This window comes from Anopheles cruzii, chromosome X (genome assembly GCF_943734635.1).
Source record: "Anopheles cruzii chromosome X, idAnoCruzAS_RS32_06, whole genome shotgun sequence".
Classification (NCBI taxonomy): Eukaryota; Metazoa; Arthropoda; class Insecta; order Diptera; family Culicidae; genus Anopheles; species Anopheles cruzii.
This window is the reverse complement of record NC_069143.1, coordinates 11,844,487-11,868,605: the sequence shown is the minus strand read 5'-3', so window position 1 is coordinate 11,868,605 and position 24,119 is coordinate 11,844,487. Positions and strand designations below refer to the sequence as shown.

Sequence of the window (24,119 nt, the reverse complement as noted above, 5' to 3'; positions counted from 1 at the left end):
GTTGGGTTTGGGTTGGGTTTGCCCCCCCTCCCCCTTGGTTTTTGCTCGTTAATGGATTAATTATTTGGGTTTGGTAAGTTTGGTTTATGTGCTTCTGAAGCCACCACCCGGTTTATTTGCCGGTTTGCGTTTTTTTTTTGTTTATTCTTTCACACCCGCTGGTAGTGTTTTGCGTGGTGGTGGTGGTGGTGATGGATGGTGAAGATGACTCATTATGCTATGCTACGACGTAACGGGTTTGGGGGGGGTGTTGTGTTTTTTTTTCGTCCTGTTGCTGTTTCTGTTTGCTGGTCTACACTCTTATACGTTACCGCTAATTATTAAACGTCCCGACGTAACCGTACTTTACCGCTGTTTTTTTTTCTAGTTTTTTTTGGTTTTCTAGTTCATTTAAGAGCTTGTTAGGTTTAGGTTTTTGTGTTTTTGGTTTCGTTTTGGTTCAACATTTATTAGAATATGTTTAAAAAACATAAAAATCGCTTAAACAATTGATCCTTGATCGCGACTGATCGCGACTGATCGCATCCCTTGCTTGTGCTTCTGCCCCGCCCCGTTTACTGCTACTATTCTAAATGTTTTCTCTCTCGCTAGTTCGCTCTTTCTTTTTCCCCCTTTCGGTGTGCTGGGCTCCAACGGTTCCGCTTCCGGCTTCCGGCGGTCTGGTGTGCTAGTTTATTATCATTCAGATTGTACCCTTCCCGGCGACGGGTGATTGACGATTTAAAAAGTAGTACGCATTTCGAGTAGAGTTTCGTATGTCGTTCGCGTTGCTTTCGTGCTCTATCCACGTCCTGTTCCGTGTTATGTACATGTACATGTTGTGTTGTGTTTGCTTTTGGTTTGATTTCCATTTCTGCTTTAGTTGTTCATTGTTTTGCTCATTTGAGCCTGTTCAGTGTTTTGATTTCGCTAATTGTGCTAACGCCGTCCCCGTCTGCTGCAGTGTATGTGTGTGTGTTTGTCTCTCTGTTTTGGTTGTGCCTCCTTTCTTCCCGGTTAGTTAGGTGTAGAGTAGAGTCGTTCGTTTTACACACGCTGCACGCTTACGGCGGCTTCGGTATTTATTTACAGAGACCCACACAGACCCCGGACCCAGTTCCGGTGTGCGCTTCGTATGTTTCGTCCTTCGAGCGGTGGGGGGGGAGAAGGAAAAAGACTTAAAATAGCCTATTTTTACCTACTACTTTTGACTACTTATGATTAGTAAGTATTCTTTTATTGCTTGGATCTACCATGCCACCCACAACCCCAGCGCCTCGCGCCTCCGGCCTATCGTAGCGTTCGACGTTCGACGGTGGGGTGCAGGGACACAGCATAACATGCCTCTTAGCCGAGTATAGGAATATAGTTTTGGCCGGCGGCCGGTGGCGGCGAGTTTACTTTCCCCGTCCGTCCGTGTCCGTTGTGTGTGTGTGTGTGTGTGTGTGTGTGCTTTGGTTGAAGTACACCGCGCACACAGGCACACAGGCACACCACGGAATCCGTGTGGTCCGTGTGGTCCGTAGAAAGGGCTAGAAACCAAGGCTGGCACAAACAAACCGAGAAACACGAGAAAACTCGGGTTTTGCCTTCGTAGGCTGGGTGGTCGAGTTACCGAGAAGACGTTACCGCTATCAGCACCTATTACCTGTTATTACTCTAGCTGCTGCTGCTGCTGCTGCCGCCCACCCCCAGCCAGCTCCCGAAACCCATCCCCCTACTTACACCCTCCCCCCCCACCCATTCCCACACCCCACCCGTTACCGAACTATCGGACACCCCGCGGCGAACCCGCCCTCGTTCCCGTCCGCGTCCCCAATGCTATGTACAGGGGAGGCGTCGAGCCGTTGCGAGCACGCGAGAGCGGGTTCGCCTCTGTTACCGGTATTTACCAACGATTTAATGTATAAATTTTTACAACTCTTAAAACATACTCAACGTTTGCCTTTGCCGACGTGTGTGTGTGTGTGTGTGCGGTCGACAAACACACACACTAGACAGCGAACAACAGCCAAACAGCGCTGAAGTGGCGCATTAAGTACTTTGGTACGAGCCCGCCGAGCAGTTCGAGCCCTCCAGAGCTCGACTCACGGGCTGACCCTTGGGAGCCCCACCGAGACTGTATAAAAGCCTAAACACATTAAATGCGTAACTTAGGGAGCGGAGCGTAACGTCTGTGCAATGAGAAACAATGAGACATCTTGTGTAATTTAAAACAAATCGAAGACTATTCAATTGAGGTTTTTTTTTCTCACAAGCATGCAACACAAATTTGATCATAAAACTATCTTAATTCTCGCACCAAACCTCAATGTCTCTCTTGAACTTGCTAGTATAAACACGCATAATCTGTCAAAAAATGTCAAATCATCAAAACATTTCGCCCCAACCAACTATAATACGAACCTTGGCCTGCGTTCGTCTGCGTCGCAGCAGTAGTAGAGATGTGATTTTTCTCAACCTCGACGCATTTGATGTGTTTAGGCCTTAAGCTAATACAGGTCTGTGAGTGGTGCGTGAGTGACTTATTTGATCACCTCGTACAGCTCGAACAGTAGTTCTTCTTCTTCTTACTTGGCGCTGCCTTGGCCTGCACCACAGAGAGAGACAACGTTATGGTCTCTGGTGCTATTGGTGCTACGGTTCGTCTGCGTGCGACAGCGACGAGCGTTACCCCGACTGCTCTATCAGCTCCGGGCAAACTAGCTAATTGGTGGTGTACTGTACTGCACGTGTTACGGTCACTTCCTAAATGGGCCGGAACAAGAGTCCTGCTGAACGAGTACATCCAGAAGTTTCATAAATCAACAAAGTAAACTATGGCCCGGAATGGACGTATCCACTCCACAGCCGAGTCCAGTCCAGCCGACGCCGACTGTCCAGCAAGTATTTCACGGATCTCGCCGCCCTATGTGGCCCGGCCCGCCACTGTTTCTAGTAGGTTCGTTAGTGTACGTGGTGGTGGTTTGGTGGTATGGTGTGTAGAGCCTACGTTACTACTTTGAATTAGTTACCTATGAGTGTTACCTTAGAAGTAATGCGTGTGAATATGCTTTTCTGCTCTCTCTCTATATATCTCGTGTCAATGTATATACTATATATAATTTTTCTCTGTCTACATGATTGCGTTTTTGTGGGCTCGAATCTCGAACGACGCAGCACGGTCGCTCTGGTCGCAGCAATACTATGTGTAGTAGTTTCGCATCCGCTCAGTCCACACAGTCCACGATCCCCCGCCGAGCGCCTCGATGGCCTTTTTCTGATGACCTGTCCGGTTCTGTCTGGTGGGTTGAGTTGCTCGAGCTTGGCTGCTCGATCCTCCTCGCGCATGCGCATGCGATGCGTGCTGCCGACCTTGCAGGCGCCCGAACGTTGCGGCGATGGCAATGGCTTTAGCGATGACAGCTCACTATCATCTGAAGTAGCCGCCCCGGTAGCCACCGCCGAGCTGTGCGCCGCCAATGGCCCGCTCCGTAGCCTTCTCGATGCTACGGGAAACGCAGCGATAGCAGCACACGTACGCCAAACATCACTTGAACAGGATGCGCCGGAAGGCGCGCCGGAAGTCCTTGTTAAAGATGGTGTAGATGGCCGGATTGAGCGCAGAGTTCATGTACCCGAGCCAGAAGGCGAGCGAGAATGCGCTCTCCGGTATGTGGCAGTCCGGGCATATCGGCACCAGGATGTAGAGGAAGAAGAACGGCAGCCAGCAGGCGATGAAGCTGCCCATGATCAGCCCCAGGATGAGCGTGGCCCGCTTCTCCTTCTTGCGCGCGATCCGCCGCTTCTCCTTCTCCGGGTCACGCGGTTTCGGCTTCGGTAGGGCCGGTTCCAGCTCGCTGCAGCCGCTATCGTGCTGCTGCTGATGCTGCTGCTGTTGTTGCTGTTGCTGTTGCTGCTTGCTAGCGATCAGCTGTGAGATGGCTGCCGTCTGACCATCACCACCACCAGCACCGGGGCTTCCTGCTTCCCCTGCAGCATTGGCCTGCAGCATTGGCTGGGTGCAGTTGGTCCCACGGCCGCCCGGACCCGGACTAGTGGCGGCGCCCTTCGCCTGGCGGCTCTTCGACTTGCCCTTGCCAAAGATCGGCTGGCAGAGGCGAAACTTGAGCGGCTTCACCACCGCACACCGGCTGATGACGCCCGAGTCGGAGCTGGACGGGTCGAACTCGCTCACCATGTCGGTGTCGATCCCAACCGACAGGGCGCGGTTCCGGCCGGCTATCGCCGACGGCGAGACGGCCACCCCGGTGGCCGGCTGCTGGGTCACGCTGGGCACCGCCACCTTGAGCGTGTCCTTGTCCGGCGCCTGCCCGTGGTAGTTGTCCTGCTCGGCCGTCCCCGCCTCGCTCGTCGACATGTCCGAGGCGAAGTCGCACGTCACCACCGGGATCGGTGGCATCGATGGGGAGGTGCGCGGCGGCGGCTCTATCGTCGCAATCTGCTGCTGCTGCGTGACGCCCCCGTTGCTGCCGGGCGCCAGGAGCTGCTGCTGCTGGGCCGCCGGTTGATTGTTATTGCTAGAGGCACTGGGAAGTGATGGCATCGGGACGGTGCCGGCGTTGCGCGTGAAACTCGTATCCTGCGCGGGGAAGGGGCGGGGTGTCAGAGAGTGTGCCAGACAGAATCATTGTGTCCCCCCCCAATCATGAAACTCAATCACTTGACTCGAATCAAACTCGAATGCCGGGATCACCGTTTCCAATTGGAGAAGCTACGAAGCTAAGAGCTTAAACGTCAAACTCTTTGAGTACGAACTGTCATTCGGGTGCATTTTGTAAACATTCAAGTGGTAAACAGATAGTAGACAAATTTAACATTGCTAAACTAAACAATTGTAAACCAATTTTAAAACATAAACAATACAAACTAATTGACCGGAGCCGGTTTGTCAAATTCGAGTCTCGAGTTTGAGAACCTAAATGCGGTGACAACTCGATCAACTCGATACAGAAAGAGTTCATCCAGTTGAAAGCTTTCCAAACGCTGAAGCTCAAACGGTGAACATTTGAGTGAACGCTTGAGTTTCATGATACTTGGACCCGTACACCTACCTGTTCGCTCGGTTTTTTTAGTGGCTTCTTGCGGATGCCGCGCCGGGCCCGAGCCTTCGCCGCAAAGTAGATCCGTATGTAGACGAACACCATGATGCAGCTCGGGATGTAGAACGAACCGAGGGCCGAGTACAGCACGTACCCGATGTCCTGGCTCAGCTGCAACGTAGACGACAAAAAAAAGCGAAGGTTCGCGTAATGTTAGCGAGAGCGTGTCGAGTCCTTATCGGCCTATGGTTTCTTACACACATCCTCAACTCATCCTGGAGACACAAATAACGTGTCAGACGTCATTAAACGAACCCCTGCTGCTGGCTCGACCCATCTTCTTCACTTCCCAGAACTTGGTGACTTCGTTTACCCCCTTAATAAATCCACTCAATCCATTACGTTTAGCTCGCTCTGTGTGTGTGTGTGTGTGGGTCGTGCTAACCTCATTTCGTTCGAACACGAGTGCGGCTTTCACGACACATGTGCCAATTCTACGCCGAAGTTTAGCTTTTTTGGACGCCACACGGTCGGATAACCTGGTCGACATGGCCGATGTACTTTTGGTTTGGGTGCTTTGCTTTGTCCTACAACGGTCCACACACACACACACCCCTTTCTGTAGCCGCGGCACGGCGCTCCAATTCTCTCTTGACCGAGATGAGGCATTGTGTGATCCGACTCTGTGGCTTCCCATGATGGCCCAAGGATGATGTCCCTAGCAAGTCTTTAGCATATGCGATGCGTGATTTGATGTTGATAAATTCTTCTCCTCCTCCACTCTGGTACCCCGTCTGTCCGGTCTGTCCCTGGTCTCGCCGGTTGGGTCGTCCGTGGGCGTCTTCGTGAGATCCAGCAACGGTGGAGCCGGTGGACCCGGTCCGTGGCATGATCTGGCCAACCATTCTGGCCATCGAGAGACACGATGGATGGTTGGTTACCGTTGCTGCCTGCCTCGACAGCGAGAGAACTCCGAACTGCCGAGGCACCGTTTGTTCCAACTTCTCCGTTTGGTTGGCTTTTGTTGGGCGAAAACAAATAATACAATTATGGCCGGTTTGCCGTCGTTCGCCACCGTGGCAGCGCCTCGGGCTCGGGCTCGACCTCAGGACAAGCACTCTGCCACGCACTCGCACACACAGACGGACGGCCAGATAAACGGCCAGTGAAAGGCCGAACGCACAACGGCGGCCGAGTCTGCCACTGGCAGTAAACATATCGCTGCTTCCGAGCAAACCACAACACCACGCCATGGAGCCACACGGCCAATGGGACGGCTTGGACGGACACTGTGGCCACGCCATTCGTCATCTGTGCTCGAAAGGCCCGCCCGAGGGTTCGAGTAGCGAGACTTCGGCTGCTGCTGCTGCCAAAATGGTAAACAAAGCGTGTGTGTTTGTGTGTGGGTAACGCGCTCTGGATGCAGCCCCGGCCCCGGGTCCGACTTCAGCCGGTGCCGGTGCGTTTACTCGTCCGACACGCGGCACGAGGGGTGATCAAAAAGTTTTGCGAAATTGGAATTTTCGCCGGCTACGTATATCAGATTTTCGATTTATGGCGTCAGGCAGCTACACATGTCAGTGACTTATGGTGAAAAGTTTGGCCTTTTTGAGTAATCGGTCAATTTTTGACAGCTGGTTTGCTTGGAATCGATTTGGATCATCAAATCGAAAATCGGATATAGGTTTATGCGTTGAGAATCGAACTGTCAAAAAGATGGCTGTACCTGCCGATTGGGACTTCCCAGTTTTGCTGTTCTTTCTTCATTAATTTGTCTAGACTCGAGGTGAATGACTTCAGCTCGAAATAAAAGCGTCGAAGGACTCCAAAAAAACAGACTTTATGATGGCACAGAAAGGTGTGATGCATCACAAGCTCCTAAAACCTGATGAAAAAGGTTAATTCACATCGTTACTGACAACAAATGATCAATTTGAACCATGCATTGGTCGAAAAATGAGCGAAATGCAGTTTCTTGTCTCTCCGAAATGGAGACGCCTGGTGGGGCCACATGACCGCCACACCTGGCGTCTCCATGACCTACAAAGCAAAAGTGATTCAGGATACTATCAAATCACTTTGATGGAAGCTGATCGATGATCATTCTTTTCCATCGATCGGACACGTATTGGCTGAACAGCCCTTCGTTTTTCTACGAGGAAGTCGAAATGGGATGATAAATTAGTTTACTTAGTAAAAGACGAATAATTCTTTCGTCTGGGAATCCCGACAAATTATCCGAGAGATGGGAGAAATGTATAGCTAGCGATGGCACATACTTTGAATAAAATAGAAATTGTCATTAAAATGTTATAAACATTTATTTTTTGTTGAAAACAGTCCGATTCTCAACGCATAATACGCAGCTCGCAGAAATTCTAATTTCGCAAAACTTTTCGATCACCCCTCGCGTACATACGCGTCCATCTCGAAACATAGGCCCCGGCCCGGCGGCCTCGGACCGATTCTCGAACCGATTCTGCGTGCGGCAGACCTGTGTCCGTACGATGGCACACTCCGGTTGCCACGCCACTGTCGCCGACTGCGAGTCTGATGCTCTGGCGATAGACGCGGCTTCTGTGGATCTCGAGAGCTGGAAGCCGGCAGCAGTCGGCGATGGACGATTTATGTTATTCAACACTAATTAAACACGAGATCCTGGCCCTGGCGGAGAGTTTTGCATGAGTCAGCCGCGAAAGGGCGTACGTTGTTGTCTTTGTTGGTGTGCTATTCATACGTCATCTTTCCGATAGCGTCGAACCATCGTCGAACCGTGGACCCGACCGGGCCGCCGCGCAGCGTCGAGCCAGGGACCGAATAAGCTCCATCAAAATCACAATGATTCAATTTGGGTTCATCTCGGAGCTCGGCGGCCACAACCGCCGTGCCGTGCCGAAGATGTCCTCCCCTGAGGGATCGATGGCTAATAGAATTATGATCGTGGCCGTCCACGCGGGCGAAGCGAGTTGGGCGATTAGCGAGCTGGCCACCGCTGTCCGTAATTGGCCCGTAACCACTCGCGCGGGCAGCAGAAGGCTACTTGAGGATGAGGCTACCGAATTCGACGCTAATCGATATAGCGCCCTAGCGTTTGCAGCCGCGTTTGACGGATGTCAAACGCCCCAGCGGTGCGGGATGTCTCAAGTGACAGCCGGCCGACTCTCGACCATTGGACGTTGATGACGGCATCGATCGACCCGCCTCGCCGCCTGATTGAACTGTGTCGATTGGACATTTATTGCCGATATCTCCCCGCCGTTTAAAGCCCCCCTTTCTCCCCCGAAAGATCCTACTCTAAAGCTGCTCGAAACTGCTCGAATGCGAGGCATGTTGATTGATATGCCCATCATCTGGGTAGGACAGGTTGATTACGAACGAGCATCGTTCGCTCCCCATCCCTCCCCCGACCCACCCCCCTCACGAATCCTGTTCGAATTTTGAACAAAACAAAAAAGGCGCCATATGGCGTGGGACACACACGGGGAAGGGAAAGGTCTCGCGGCAATCGAGACACCAGCGGCATTAACTGATGCTCGGTAATTGGGACTCGGCATTAAAACCGGCACCCGTTCCCTCCCCTTCCCCCCGCGTGTCGCCTGCGGCTAGTCGTCCGCAGGTCCGCCAGTCCGCCGCGTTCGAGCAGTTTCGAGGAGGAGGCAAAAAACCTAAACCTCGCCCCGACCGAGGCCGTCGGTGATAATGGAGTAAAGTTTTGCACCGGTCCGGCTCCGCTTCGGCCTCACAATGTGCGCCCCCCCCCCGCCCCCCCCTAGGCCTCACCACACCTGTCCTGTAGGTAGAGTCCCGGAAAGAGCGAAAGAGAGTAAAAAAGGGTTCCAACTTGTCAACAGTGTGCCTGATGCCCATTGACGTACCCCGCATCAACGCACACACACACCTGTACGCACGAGAACATGGCTCAGACGTTGCAGGAGCGTTGTGGGCGCGCGCGCGCGACCCGTTTACATCGTTTACATTGTGGCTCGTGGCTAAATGAGGTCTGCCGAACACACCGAGAGCGCGCGCGTTAAGTGCCGTTATTTCGTCTGGCACACTGGATGGTGCAAAAAGGACCAGAAAGGACCAGAAAGGAAGATCGGGACGGCGCTACACGATAGATAGATTACCGCCACGAGCCGAGGCAGGCAGGCAGGCAGGCTGCCGACACCAGAGGGAGCCACTCCACAGACGACAAGTGGCGCCTCGTGTCGAAGGGAGAAGTTTTTACCTACAGCGTATACGTATCCCCCCCCCCCCCCGCGCCGTCCGTCGGTTCATCCGCCCGCTGAACGTGACCGAATCCGGTTGACCTAAATAAGTTTTACATTCCTGCATCCGCCATTCGCTGGCGCTGGCTTTCGATAATAAGGGTTTTTTTGCAGTTGGCATCCTTTTTCGCTCGCTCTCTCTCTCTCTCTCTCCCTCTCTCTCTCTCTCTGTCTTTCTGTGGCGTGTTTCATTTTTTGTGGTGTTCTAACCCGCCGCAACAAACGCTGTGATTGTGCTGTGCGGTTCAGTGCGGGACATCCTTCTGGACGTCCGACACACTCTGACCGGGGTTCTCAGACTCAGATAGGGAACCCACACGCGTTGCTGTTGCTGGGCTGCCAAAGTTGGGCCATCGATTTGACGACACAACGTGGGGGCTGTAGGGCGGTTAGGGACCGGGGGCTTAGTAATTACTTGGCTGGTAGTAGGGAGCCACCCAACACTGTCGGCCGTCGGCGAAACAATGTATTGTTCTAAAAGTGTTCTAAAAGTTCGTCCGTACCGTGCCACCAAACTTTGCTCTGGCTCGACGTGTTGGCCCCTCGAACTGGGGTACAAGGGGTACGAGGTACAGGGTAAGCAGTGGGGTGCATTGGCGATGCCCGATGTGCTTGCTTGCTTGCTGGGCTGTCTGTAGTCTGGCCCTTTTCGGCGCCGTGTATAGTTCAAAACAATAGCCAGTTGATATCTCCCTCTCTCACTTCCCCTTCTCCACCCCGTCCCCTCTCGCTCTGCGGTCTGCCGTCTGCCCTAGCCACCACCGCTATTTGGGACACAGCTGGCGACGTGCAAAGGTCCCACGGGATAAATTAAGGCACACCCCACGAGCCCACGAGTCCAATGGAAACCACGAAAACTACCGGACGACCGGGTGGGGGACCGGGTGGTGTGTCGGGGCAGCCGAGGGGGGAGGCTGACCCACTGCGAGTAATTGAATTAAATAACATTATAATAACGTACTCTCGCCACGAACGCTGGTACCGCCGTTCGCGTGGCGACACTTTTCCCAACCATTCCCCTCCCCACAAGGTGCCGTTCCGGTACAGAGCCCTCCACCTTCCCTTTCGCTCATCAGCACTTTACGGTTGGTTGCGGGTTTTCGGGGGTTCGCTCGCGGGACGAAACTTTAGACTCCGTGTGCCGTGCCGTGCCGTTTATGTTGCACTCAGTTTCCCGTACCCAACCCACCGCCTACCTGCCCCCTCCAACGCGTGCTTGTACTAAATTCTGTACTAAAAAACCGGCGATGTCCGGGCGGCGCTGGCCGTTCTCGATTTGCTGCTTTTACCTATGCAGCCAGTCTCCCCCGCAGTTTTTCCCGTGCACTCTTCGCACCGCACCCACCTCACCAGGCACACACACACAGCCACACGTCGTGTGAAGCATTTGCATGTTATAATTTTATAACGTCATTACTTTCACACCACACACACACACACACACACGTTGGAGTACCGGACCCCTGGCAAGACTATTTAGCGTAAGTATGCGCCCTCACGTGCCCTCCGACCCTCACGCCCCTCGTTACCCCACTCCCTATTGCGACACGTCTCCCCGGCGCTCTTTTTCTACTGCACACGCTTTTTTAGTACAACAGAACGTTTGATTGGCGTTTTCGATGCGCGCACTCCAATTCCGCGCTCGGATTCGTGGGCTTGGCTTTTGTTTGGGCTGCGTTCGCCTACTGTCCAGGGGGAGGGTGGGGTTGAAGAGTGGGACGAGTGGGGTACGGGTCGAGTCGTTTGTTCTGGCGCGCGCGAAACATTACGGAAAGAAATCAGCTACCCCCCGCCCCGGTCAGGGGGTCTGGGTGGGGCGTTGATCGGGGTAGGTCGTGTCGCGGATAATATTTCGCCCGGGGACGCCGTGCAGCTTCGGAAGACCCCCCCCCCCCCCCCTTCCGACCCACGTACGCCGGCTGCCTACATCAGGCCACATCCTTGGCGTCCTTCCAGCGGGCGGCGAATCCATTATGCTCGCTCATCGCGCTCGCTTCCGCATGTGACCGCGCCTGTGACCCCCCTCCCACCAAACTACCACCCCCAACCCCCCGTCCGCACCCTCATTCATCGATAGCAATAACGGGATGAGCGTACGTAATTGAGCGTACGTGTGTGCGCATCGTAAAAGCAGCTTTTATCTGCCCCCCACCCCACAGGCGCCCCCCCTCAGTTCCTGGCGTGCGTTGCGCGATGCCTAACTTGCAGGCGCCCCGCGGCGGTGGGAGCCAGTTAAAGGGTTGTTCGACAGCCACCAGGCACCACCGAGCGGAGGCAAAACAAAGAAAAGGCGAAAAAAAATGGCATATCCATCGCCGGTATCGCGCTCTTTCGCGCGCTCTCTCTCTCGCTCTCCCTTTTTCTCGAGTGAGATGAAAATCACATTTCCTCGTTGTGTGTGCAATCTTCCGCGAAATGCACACAAAGCACAGCGAGTTCGAGGCGACGACGCTAGCGATGAGAGGATGGTGTTGCTGGTGGTGGTGATGGTGGTGATGGTGGTGATAATGTGCCTCCGGGGCATGCGAGCGTGAGGAGGCGCGAGAGTGTGGGGTGGGGCTCCGTTTGCGTGGTGAAAGTGCTGTGAGCTCGCTAGTGTGCGCTCCGCAGCATTGATTGTACATTGATTAAATGTTGTTGTGGTAAATTTTACGGAGGACCAGTCCGCGGCCACCTCTACACGGCTAGCCATGGCCACCCAACAACAGGACACTTATGGAGCACACACACACACAGACACACAGTCGGGTATAAAGAGTCCGGTACGCCTGAGTACATCGTACATCGGTGAACGATTCGCCGTTTTTAATGCTTGTTGGTGTATCGATCGTCCCGCCACTCTCTCTCTCTCGGTCCTCCCTCACACTAGCCTGGCCCCCTCCCCTCCCTCGCCCACTTATCCCCCACTTCGAATGCGCGGTGTGAACTCATATCCCGGGTCTCAGATACGGTCGTGTCGGAACAGAGAAACAGGAACAGCAAAAAAAAAAAAAAAAACGGTGGCACGTGTGAATGAGCAGAACGAGGCAGGCAGGCAGGCAGGCAGGCAGGCAGGCAGGCAGTGGTGTGACCCAGTGTGCCATCCATTGCCAAAGGAGTGTCACATACCATCTTACGCTCATGTCGCAAGGGTTTTGTGGAAAGGTTTGAACGGCAGGAGGTCAGGACGTACACGGGATTGCAATATTTGCGTGTTCCTGGTGTACTGTTGTATCAGGGATCTAGCTATTCCATGTGTCTGTGTGTGTGTGTGTGTGTGGAACCGGAAACCTCTTCCGGTATCGTTTGGACCTATTGTGTGCCGTGCCGGAACGGCTACGTACGACTTTTGCACGATGGCAAAAAATTCGGCCCAAAAACGGCTTGAAAGAGGCTTTTCGTCGAGAAGTTCTGGACTGGACTTGGACGTGGTGCAAACATACTTACTGAGTACGAATTTTAACATGGACGACGACGACGAGTCAATGCTCACATAATCGTATCAAAATTTAATCGATATGTCGTATATAAACATAAGCCGACGGTCCAGGTTTTGCTGGAACGCAGCTACGACATCTACTACGTCCGCCGACCGACATCTACCGACCGCCATCGCATACTTCAGGAGCACATAGGTATATTTGTCAGAAGTCAAGCCATCCAACCGCTGTGTGGAGTGGAGATCCTCGGGACTATCAAGTCTAGTCAGATCCAGCAGGCATGGCCATTATACTCGGTCGCTAGTACGCTCCAATGTACGAGGCTATCACATCAAAGGTTATCAACTAACAATGTATGAAGTAACTATGTCATCTCGTCTCTCGTATGCGACTCAGACATGGACTTTTGACAAATTTGACCAAAAACCCTCTAAAGGCCGCGTCGCCAAAGGATTCCAAAGCTTTTGGACAGCGTTGGTCCCGTCCGTTACCGAAGTACCGACACCTCCGAGTAGGTACCGTTGTCTGGTTGGTCCGACGCCAGTAGTCGACCCCAAAAATCGAGGCAGGCTTAAGCAATTCGCTCGCCGACCTAGACCGCGCGCTTGTTGGCAAACTTATCGGCGAATCGGCGAAGGCACGGCCAAACGACGAGTTCGACACCGTCGGCTCCGAACGCCCTCGAAGCTTGATTGAATCTCGTCGGCCACCCATTCAGCCATTCGGGCCGAGCCGAGCAGAGCACGCTCCTTGCTCACTCTCTTTCTCGCCCGAAGAAGAAGAAGAAGAAAAAGCAGGAGCAGAAGACTCTAGCACGTAATGTCCGGAATGAACGATGACGCTCAATATGTTAAAAGGCAATCAATGCCTTCAACTGCCACTGCACGGTGCTTCGGAGATGAGCGTCTCCGAAGACGTGGCTTCCGAAAACTTCCGGCGAGCCCCGTGGCTGGCTACCTGGGACCTGCTGCACCGACACGGCCCCCCCCCCGCCACCCGCCCGAGCCGGATGTGGGAGATTTATTAGTTTTTTGCCATTTGCCACTTCCGCAACTTTGCCTGTCTCGAGGCGGAGAAGGACACCGTTGCCGTCGCTGCCGCCGCCTGGTGCTTAAAGTTTAATGGGCGATTATCGATTCCCGGCCCGGCCCGGCCCGCTGCGCGCTCTCTCTCTCGGACTCGGACACGATTCAAGCCGCGTTCCCCCGTTCTGCGAACGAGCGAACCAATTTCCGGTACGACACCAATTCGCGTCCGTTTTGCGATTCCATGTCCGACTTCGAACTTCCACTGCACGAAGCGAAAGCGGAGCACCACCGGAAGACAAAATCGTTCTCGGAGCGCTCGGAGCGTGTGTGTGTGTATTGAGGGGGGGGGGGGGGGGGGGGGCGTGCGGCAAGAGCGAAGTAATATCACCGATGACATAAATTAATTTCAAATGGCAATAAATTACCGCAATCCTCGCACCAGATCCAGGGCACCCCCAAGGGGTTGTGGGAGGGAGGGGGGGGGCAGGGTTTGCCGAAGAAGGGTGCCGGGGAGATTCATGCAATCGGATCTTAAGTTGGCGCCGCCACCTGCCCGCCGGTCAGCAGCAGGAGTAGCCATTGATTGTGCAGAATCTGCTCCTCGGCGCCTCGGCGCCTAGAGCGTAGGCAATCTTTCGACTACGATCCACCTTCACCACCACCACCACCATGCGTTGCCCTTCTGCTTTTGGGGGGATGCTTCGAACGGGAGGAAAACCGTTGAGAGCGCCTCCGATCCAGTGGGGAAAAGTTGGAGAGGTCATCGTGCGATGGCGCCTGAATGGTAGGCAACCCGTTAGCCGTCGCCGACGATAGAGGAACTCTCCCCGGCTTCTTTGCTGAGCTCTATAGTTGCAGATGCTTTATTGCCCTTTTGCCCTTAACGTCGGTACGCCTGCGGTGTGTACTCGGGCGCGCTCTCGGGCCTAACGCCTGCGGCCCTTGGCGTTGGCCTTGGCCTCCTTCAGGTAGTGGTCGTAGTCCTTGTTCTTCCCTAAGCCCTTGAACATTTCCTTCACCTTCGTCAGGTGGTCCTGCGCCTCCTGGCCAAGCTTCTTGCGCTCGATGAACCGCTGGAAGACCTCCGTCTCGCGAGCCAGCGCCTTCAGGTGCGTGTCCGGGTTGTCCTTGTTGTAGCGCTTCACCTGCTCGAACACCAGCCGGAACGACTCGAGGCGAAGGTCCGAGGTCGGTACGGTGTTGATGGTGAGCAGGAACTTGGAGAAGTCCATCGACTTCCACACGTTGGCGTCGACCGTCAGGAGCTGGGTCTGGATGCGCTTGAAGTACTGCGAGTACGCGTGGGCGAACATGGCGACCGCACGCCACTCACCGACCGTGAGCTGCTGCTTCCAGCGCTTGATGATCGGATCGTACGCCTTCATGTAGAGCGCCTCTAGCTGGGGCTTCAGGGCCGGCGCGTCGGTCGTCGCGTCGAGCGCGTCGAACGCCAGGACGACCGCTAGGCCCTCCTGCTCGGGTATGTTGGGCCGCTTGAGCATCTGCTCGTGCAGCTTCTCGTAGATCAGGAGCCGCATGTTCGGGTCGTTCAGCTGGCGCGCAAAGTCGAGCATGTAGCCGACCCGCACGTTCTGGTACTCGACCTTCCGGTACACGAACTGCACCATCTCCTCGTACGCCTTCCGGTCGGCCGGCTGGCCCTGCGTGTAGAGTGCGTGGTACTTGTGGGCCTGCTTCGCGTCGCCGATGCCGATGTTGGTCACGACCAGCTCCAGGCAGTACTCGCGCCGCTCGCGCTTCACCGCGTCCAGCTCGGTCTGCACCTTGCGGGCTTCGTCGCGCACCTTGTTCAGGTCAAGCTGGACGGCCTGCGCGCTCCGGTCCGCGTCGGCCGATAGCTTGGCCCGTTCCTGCTGCGCCTGGCGCTTCGCGTCGTCCAGCAGCGTCTGGCAGAAGGTGGTCGACGGTTCGTCGTTGGCGTTGCGCTGCTCGCGCTCCAGACACCCGGTCAGGTTCTTGCGCGTTTCGTGAAACGTCAGCAGCAGCGTCGTCCAGGTGTTGTCGCACGTCAGCTGGCGGCCCGCCGTCATCCGGCCGAGCTGCTTCATCAGGTCCCCGCCGACCTGAACCGTGCACTGGTTCGGTACATTCTGGAACTGGCCATCCACTCCACGTTCCGCGATCAGCGCACACAACAGTAGCGTCCAACCCAGCAGCGCCGATAGCCGATGTCCGGTGCGTCGTTCCATGCCGTATATTTCCTATACTCCTAAAGTTTCCGGGGTTCCTGCTCTCTCTCTCTCTCTCTCTAGAGGGGAGGCTGCGTTCCGCCTGGGTAATGCTTGGACGACTGGACTGCTTGTCGGGTCATTTTATAGTCGGCCGGCGTCGTTGAAAGTGATGAAATACAAATATTGGCATAGGTGGCGACGCCAGAGGCCGTAGCTAAATAGCCCGAGATGACTGAGATTAATCGTGATACGGAAGCGGACGGAGCTCCTGGCGGAGCTACGACGGGAGTGGATATGCAAATGAAGGTGTGCACACACACACACACACACACAAAGGCCGGGTGGCAATCAGTTTCCTCGCCCACAGTCCACCACACCAGTCGCCAGTCGGTCTCGGCACACAGAAAATCAATCACTGCCAATACCGGCTGGCTGAGCGCCGGCACAGTGGTTTACCCTGATCAAACGCCTACCTGGTCCGCCCAGAGTTTGGATCTGAAAAGTCCAAGCCAACATCCACGAGTCCTTTTTCATTTTCGAAGCAAACCTGGACCGATGACCGGGACTCCACTCCGACTCCAGTGTCAAAGCTTTTTCCCAAATGTTGACAACTTCCCGCATGAAGTTTGACGTTTTAAAACGTCAAGTAATCGGTAGTCTTCCGAATCCAAACACCACCAGATGACGGTGATGACGTCCATGTTGACTCTCGAAGAAGCCTGTTGGAACTGTAGGAAATCAATCATTGCGTCCACCTACACGAAGTAGTACGAAGCACATGAATTCTCGAGCAGGTCCATCGCACAGCACTTCAAAGATGTCTCGATGGCCCCGGCCCGGGCTTGGAATTATCGCCACAAATCTGCAGCAACTCGCGAACGTAAGCGAAAGACCCAAAGCTGCTAACTAGCTAGCAAACGCTCGAACTACTCGAAAACGCTACGAAACTCTCCGAATCCGTGCCGGTGGTGGTGGTGGCGGTGGTCCGGCTCCGGCGGTAAACTTTGTCCAACACTTAGGCTACTCATGGCACTAATTGCGGCACCCGGAGGCTGGCCAGCGAGGCACAGCGAGTGGTTCGCCAATCCTGCGCCCCCGTCCAAAAGTGTCGTTCGAGGAGCTGGGGTTTTTTGGCGAGCCCAGCACCCTGAGCGACAGCAGAGTGCTTCAAACTTCACGGCGCGCCTGGCCTGGCCTGGCCGTGGCGCCTAGACGAAACGACGAAAAAATCGATCGGGCGACCAAATTTAATTAAAATTACACTAATTGGGTTGGAAGCTAACTAAAAACTTGATCATCTTCACTCTGCGCTCTGTCTCGTGGACTTGCGGGATTGGGCGACTCGCGGGGGTGAGTTAGAGACGCTACCCCCATAAATGGAGCACAATGTTTGGGTGGCGGGCGTTCTGAACCGAAAAAGGGGGAAAAGCACCACCAGGGGCCGCAAGTGTAATCTGATGGTTCCCAGGGAAAGCCCAAGGGAGCGCCATCTGTCGTCGAAGTGGAACACCACTCGATAAGTTCACACTCCCACACTGTCCGATTGGGGATTGGCATTGTGGAGTTCCGCTATTCCGGGGCTTCCGTTCTCCCAATCGAGGTCGAGGACATCGAGTGGTGGTCCTGTCTTGCCGAAAAGTACAAGCGACGGTCTGACCTGCCCCAAAGATAATAGTTGCGCGCCAAGAAGAGCACTCGACGCGCGATGGTGTGCGTCGTCTGCCTTCTTTGTCAGCTCCGTGCGCTTGCTGGAGTATTTCCCGGAATTGGCTCCCGTAACAGTGCCAGACAGTGCCCGTCATCTCCGATCCGAAACGATCCGTAGGCGCGCGCGTAAGAGAGAAGGAGGATCTGCCCGAGCAGACGGGACTAGGGGGCCGAGTGAAGCAGACAGGCAGGCACAGCAGCAGACAGGTGCCATCCAGAAGTGCCATCGTTCGTTCGCACTTCAAAGCACCGTTTCATCAACAAACACGGCCGACAGCAACAGGAGCGAGATTGCGAGACCCGTGACTGTGACTAGTGGTGGTTCCTGGTAGTTCCTTGCAGGCAGGCAACGGGACAGGGGCGATAATAATGAGTCTCGCTACACTGCGATGTGCGATGGATGGTTAAACTGCGCAGCACCAGCACACTACCCCGCAGATGCCCCGCGGATGGTGCTCTTTAATGTCGAAATGTAGGTCGCAAGTCTGAATTCTGTGGCCTCTGTGGGACAGCACGTACATTTGCGTACAATTTGCAAAGATTTTACCCCTCCAGATGTAATGCCCGCCGGAGCTAGGGTACAATCATTTACGCGGGGGTTCTCGGGGACTACTCCGGTAAATCTTCACTGGTGTCGAACGTGGATGTGCCGGGCCGGGAATAGTTAATGCCACGGAAGCAGCTGAAGCGTCAGCATTGACAGCAGTTAATTGGCACCGGGTAATGGTCGAGCTTGAATCATTAGGACGGGTCCTAGATAACGGTCCTACAACGCTGACAGGTCAGACAACACCGGAAGCAGATTTCTCAGATGCGTTAGTTGATAAATGTCGCCGAAATACAAGGTGCAATTCAAAAATTCCAGGACTTTTATTAAAAAACGAAAACCATTGATTTTTTTTGAAAAATTTTATTGGTCGGCTTCAAAATAATCCCCTTCGGATTGAATACAGCGATTTGCACGTTCAAGAAGATTATCGAATGATTTTTTTAGGCCATCTTTTGGTACAGCGTTGAGAATGGTGGTCGCCGCCTTTTGAATGGCATCAACGTCAATATAGCGTTTTCCTTTCATGGCCAAATGAAGTTTTCCGAACAAATAAAAGTCGCACGGTGCCATGTCAAGCGAATAAGGTGAATGATTGATGCTTAAAATGCGATTTTTGGTCAAAAAATCTGTCGTGAGTGTCGAACGGTGAGCTGGTGCATTATCATGCAATAATCGCCAGCTTCCTTCTTCGCGATATTCTGGCCGAATTCGTCGAATGCGTGATACCAAACGCTTCAAAACACCTACATAAAACACAGCGTTAACTGTTTGGCCTGTTGGAACGAATTCTTTATGAATAATACCCTTGGAATCGTAAAAACAAATCAACATTGACTTGATTTTTGACTTTTCTTGGCGCGATTTTTTCGGATTTGGCTCGTCTGGATGCTTCCATTCGCTGCTTTGTCGCTTGGTTTCGGGATCATATTGAAAACACCATGTCTCATCACCAGTCACGATCGAATACAAAAAGTGTCGGTCCTTTTTGGCCTCTTTAATGATGTCTTTTGAATGTTGAATTCTGAGGTCTTTTTCGTGTTGTTTCAATGTGTGCGGAACAAATCGAGCACAAACCTTTCGGTAGCCCAAATTTTCTGTCAAAATACGAAAAATCGATGCTGCAGATATTCCCAATTCTGATTCCATGTATTTAAGCGATGATTTCGGCTCTTTTTTGATGAACTCACGCACAATTTCCGTGTTTTCTTCGTTCACAATATCTCTTGGCCGCCCCGACCGTTCGTCGTCTTCCAAGTCCTCCCGTCCCTCTTGAAAACGTTTAAACCACTCGTGAATACGGCTACGAGATAGACAATCATCACCATAAACATGTTTCATCATTTGATGAGTTTCGGTAAAAGTTTTACCAAGTTTAACACAAAACTTAATATTGGCTCTTTGTTCAATGCTCATTTTTCGACCGACACAATAAATGTACTGTCACATTTGGCGCGATATCTCAGCTTGTATACATCCAAATGTCATAAAAATTTGACAGAACATTACTAATGGATAGACAAACAACCGATACAAATTTCAAAGAGACGGCGCTACTAGAAGATGGGAAATTATAAAAGTCCTGGAATTTTTGAATTGCACCTTGTAAGTAGTTGAAGTTACCAGTTACCGTTCAGATTACGAAAATACGGTGATGTTCCAGGAACGCCACATCGGCGCCTCGGTTTAGTCTATTTAAAATGGTTTGGATTTTGATGTGAAAGACAACGAAAGATATTCGTGAAGCTGCATTTGACCAATCGAGAAAGAGAGAGAGAGAGAGGTGGAATGAGAGAGAAAAGTTGGGTGTCCATTGAATTGTGGCATTGGAGTAAACACAAAACCAGTTGGAAGTGACCAGCTATATCGTCTATCGGCAGGTCGGTGCCTGTGGTCCAGGACTGTCCAGTGTGTGGCTAGCTCACAAACAGTTTGCGAAAATCGTTTGTCTACGCTACGGTCTAGTGGGCCTCACCACTGGTTGTCTTCGCCATTCGCGTAGTAGAAACCCGCCAACTTTAGCCCCAAAAAACTCCCCACAATGAGGAAAGAAAGAATCGAACGGGTGAGATGCGGTGCTCCCCGATGCTGTTCTGTCGTCGACGAGTGTTCCAGTTCCCAAAAAAAAAAAAAACCGGTGATCGTCTGGCCGCCGGCGATGTTTCGGTCCGTTTTTCTCGTTCGGCGAAGATGCTGGCGTAGCTGTCAGGGCGGCGTAGTGATGGACGGGGGGCCGGGGGACGGAAGGGTTGGTTTTGTGGCGTCTTGTTCGATTCCGGCGTTCGCAGACGCGCAGCCCAACGGTCGCCAACCCGGGGTTGTTGGGTGACGTTCCATCGGCTGGTTCCCGTTGGTTCCTGGTTTTTTGCTCCATCCATTTATTGTACCAAAATGTTTCGCTAGCTCGCGCCCCCTTCCTATCTCTTTCTCTCTCACACACACACACACAAACAGTGTCGCTTTACTGTGTGTGAACACGAGCCACGAGCATGTGGACGGTAGATGTCGAGTTTCAGAAATGAGTCAAATAAAACGGCCTGGGAAACGCGCGTACCCCAAGTGCCAATCCGACGGCCATTATGGGACGTGTGCACGGACGTAGAGCGTAAGCCGACGTACAACATATGGGTTCAAAAGTCCCGAGCTTAAGGCAGAAAACGTGATTTTTTTGTATAAAATTGGCTTAATCCATCAACGGCTCGTCTCGGTCAAGAGCCACACGATTTATCTTTTGCCTCAAGGTAGGCCTCAGTTTCAGCGATAACCTCTTTACTCGAGCTCAATTTCGGTAGTTGAGGTATGTGAAGGAAGTCGCTGGGACCCAAATTTGGCAAATTCTTTGAAGTTTCGCCTCAGAATGATCAACACGTTGCTGTTTCTGATGTAACAGAGAGTAAACGCGGCACGCCGACACGTTCTGTTGATATCTTTACAATGACAGCTAACTGACGCAACTTCACCTTTCGATCATTCTAATCGATTTTATGGATTTTATTAATATTTTTTGGTGTTTCTGGCCTCATTTGGCCTCATCCGGTGCATTTAACATCATATATGACGACTTTTGACCAACGTCTATGGTTGTTTCTGATGAAGCGGAGTCTTTATAACACGTTTCAAGCCATTGCTTCGTTTGAATGGTCTTCTTCGCCCATCAAGAAGCAGTGTAAAACTGAAAACCCAAAACTGTTTTTAATCCAACCAGAATAGAATATGAGTAGAATATGATCTTTCTTTTGAAGGTTACACTGGAAAAGCGGTGAATGCAACACGACTAGCGCCATCTGCGCGTTAGACTCGGGACTTTTCAATCCATGTGTCCACCGAGTGCCACAAAAATACTGACGCACGAGAGCGAGAGCGAGAGAGAGAGAGAGAGAGACGGCTCCAAAGTAATTGCTACTGTGTTAGGGTTAATGCCTGCGGCCTTCCGACGCTCGTTAGCACTTGCAACTTGAATGTGACAGCGGGTCCGTTCGTTGCCGAGGCCATTTTTTTGCCTCATTCTGCCGAGTGCCGTGCCGTTTCTCACGTTGCACATACACACCGACCGACCGACGACGGGACCAGCCATTGTTCGGGCCAGCCAGCCAGCGGGACGCCGTCGAAGGGCTTCTGCTCCAAGCAGATTAAAAACTATTATGAACAATGTTCTTGAAATTAGTACTCCGGCTCCGACGACCCGCTTCGAGGGCAGGGCCCTGGCCCCAAGGCCTGGCCTATCTTTCCGCCGGGGTCTGTAAGCTTAGACCGTTTATTGCGGCTCTGCCCACGTCGTACGACTTCCCCGACTTCTTGGGACTTGGGAGAGTTGGAAGGATTTGACCAACAAATGGCTCTGGTGGCTGTGACACGCGTGGCTTACTAGAAGACTGCGTAGCACTGTGTGTGTGTGTGTGTGGAACGTGCCTTATCAGGTGTGGTCACCGTTGGTGGCGTTGTACACTTTATTGGTTCGATTGATTCGAACCTCTCAGTGAGGTAATTGGTGCGAACCGTGGAAGACCAAAACAAAAAACTCCAAAACTCCGAACTGACAGTCCAGTATCGAGAGTCGCAGCCTCAAAAGACTTGCTTCCTGGTGTCGGTCGGTCCCATACTGGGTACTCCCCTCCCAGAAGTGCCAAAGTGGGGATTTGTGGTGCCGGTACCGCGCGCGATACCAGCGACCATTATCTGCCGGCTCACAGCCAGGTGATTACCGTGGGATCCCCGGCGTATCCACCGGCGAACCTTCCCGAGACCTCGAGGTCTCGGTCTCAGGCACCGGCTGTTTACCCGCTCTCTCTCTCTCTCTCTAAGTCTCTAAGCTATCGATTTGCCTGATTGGATCTCCCGGGCCAGGCCCGGAAGACCGAAGCCCGGTACGCGGCTGCTTCCGAAACTATTTACCCACACCGTAGCGAGCGGGGAGCTGCGCCCCCCAATTGGCAACAACCCTCCTCCAGGTCCGCATTCTCCAGCCTGCGAAGAAGTGTCGCAAGTGTGGCACCGAATAACGACCCGAGCAGCAGATTAGTGATTCGCACCGGGGCTCTCTTTATCGGCCCAGCCCCAGCCAGCCAGCCAGCCAGCCAGCCAGGCCGCCTGCTTTTCAACTACGCCCTTTCGGAGGGGTGCAGGTCACAGGACCTCCTTCGCGGGGGTCCCACTCGCTGGAAGATTAATGTGAGGCCCACTCCACGGCCACAGAGCACGGAAGATTGATGCAGAGAGTGCGCGAAAATGATGAACCTACTTTCGGGGGGGGGGGGCCCTTTTAGGCCACCCTTTACTTTTTTTGGTCTCACGCAGGACGTCGTGCATCGTGGATCACACACACCACACGTCGTCGATGGTACCCCGGTCGTTCCGGCAACAAGGCTCCCGCGGGTGCGCGTAATGAATAATTTATACGATATCAGGTCCGGGCCCCGGATAGCACGCGTCTGACGCATATTTCGGCCGTGTCCACGCCGAACGCCGAGGATAATGGTTGTCGTTCCCTCCGCGTTGACGGAGATGGCGAAAAATTACACTCCTTACATACGCGCCGAGGAGTGCCGAGTCCTGTCCTGCGCCCAAAAGATCCCCCAGCTTGGCTGGGGGGCGTGAAAAGGGATTTACCAATGCCAGTGCCACAGTACCAGTGTGTGTGTGTGTGTGTGTGTGTGTGTGAGTGTAGCAGCATACCAACACACACGCACCTCCCGGAAGCACTCGGGACCTTTGGGGTCGGGTGAGCTAAACCGATAATAATCTTATTTTTATTCTAATAATCTTAAGCGTGGAGCTTTCCACAGGATTCTGCAGGAGAGGCACACCGAGCGGCGTGCCAGAAACACGGGCCGAGCCCAGATGATGAGCCCAGAAATTGGGAACCTCTGTACCTCGGGCTCTAGGAGTCGCTTCGGGTGATGTGTCTTCTTTATGTGCACGAAGAGACCAAGGCCAAGGTCAGACCAGTCATTCGAGAGTCTTGATGGGATCGAGACTAGAGAACGAGAAGCGCACACACGGAATGTCAAGTTGTCAAAGGAGTCTCGTCAAGAACGCCCCGTCCCGGAAGAAAATATTGCCGTGAAAAATTAGAGTGCTTTTAGAGGCCGCCTGTTGCTCAAGAACCCAAGTTTTAATATTTTGGACACGTTGTTCCGATTGTTAACGATTCATTTTCTAAACTGGCAGACATTCAACTAGAAGGTTGACACTCCCCTGGCACCAGGTCGTGGCAGATTTTTTGAGTGTGCCATAATACTTTTGGCCCACAGTGTGGCGTGCCATTAGTGGCGTCATGTATTAATGTCTTCCAAAGTTTCCTAATCACACGACGACCAGCGAGACCGGCCAGCGAGACCAAGGTTCGCTCTCTCTCTCGCTGGCTGGTTTACCGTCCAGCAAGGGGGGGGGGGGGGGGGGGGGCGCGTCCAGCAACGCCAACAATAATTGGATTCTGTC

General features: G+C 53.3%; 2 protein-coding genes across 2 annotated transcripts in view; both read right to left on the bottom strand.

Annotated features, from left to right (window-relative positions):
• Positions 1-3,508: 3,508 nt before the first annotated feature.
• Positions 3,509-24,119, bottom strand: part of LOC128273236 (alpha-2C adrenergic receptor) — a 79,269-nt gene continuing 58,658 nt past the window's right edge. The window contains exons 2-3 of the mRNA XM_053011174.1: positions 5,034-5,192; positions 3,509-4,561 (exon numbers count right to left, since the gene is read on the bottom strand). Of these exons, the coding sequence (XP_052867134.1) occupies positions 3,509-4,561; positions 5,034-5,192 (1,212 nt within the window). The remainder of the gene's footprint in view (positions 4,562-5,033; positions 5,193-24,119) is intronic.
• On the bottom strand, positions 14,582-16,018 carry LOC128273247 (uncharacterized). Its single transcript, XM_053011185.1, has one exon. It carries the CDS (start codon positions 15,944-15,946, stop codon positions 14,663-14,665), a length of 1,284 nt encoding a protein of 427 aa, XP_052867145.1. The 5' UTR covers positions 15,947-16,018; the 3' UTR covers positions 14,582-14,662.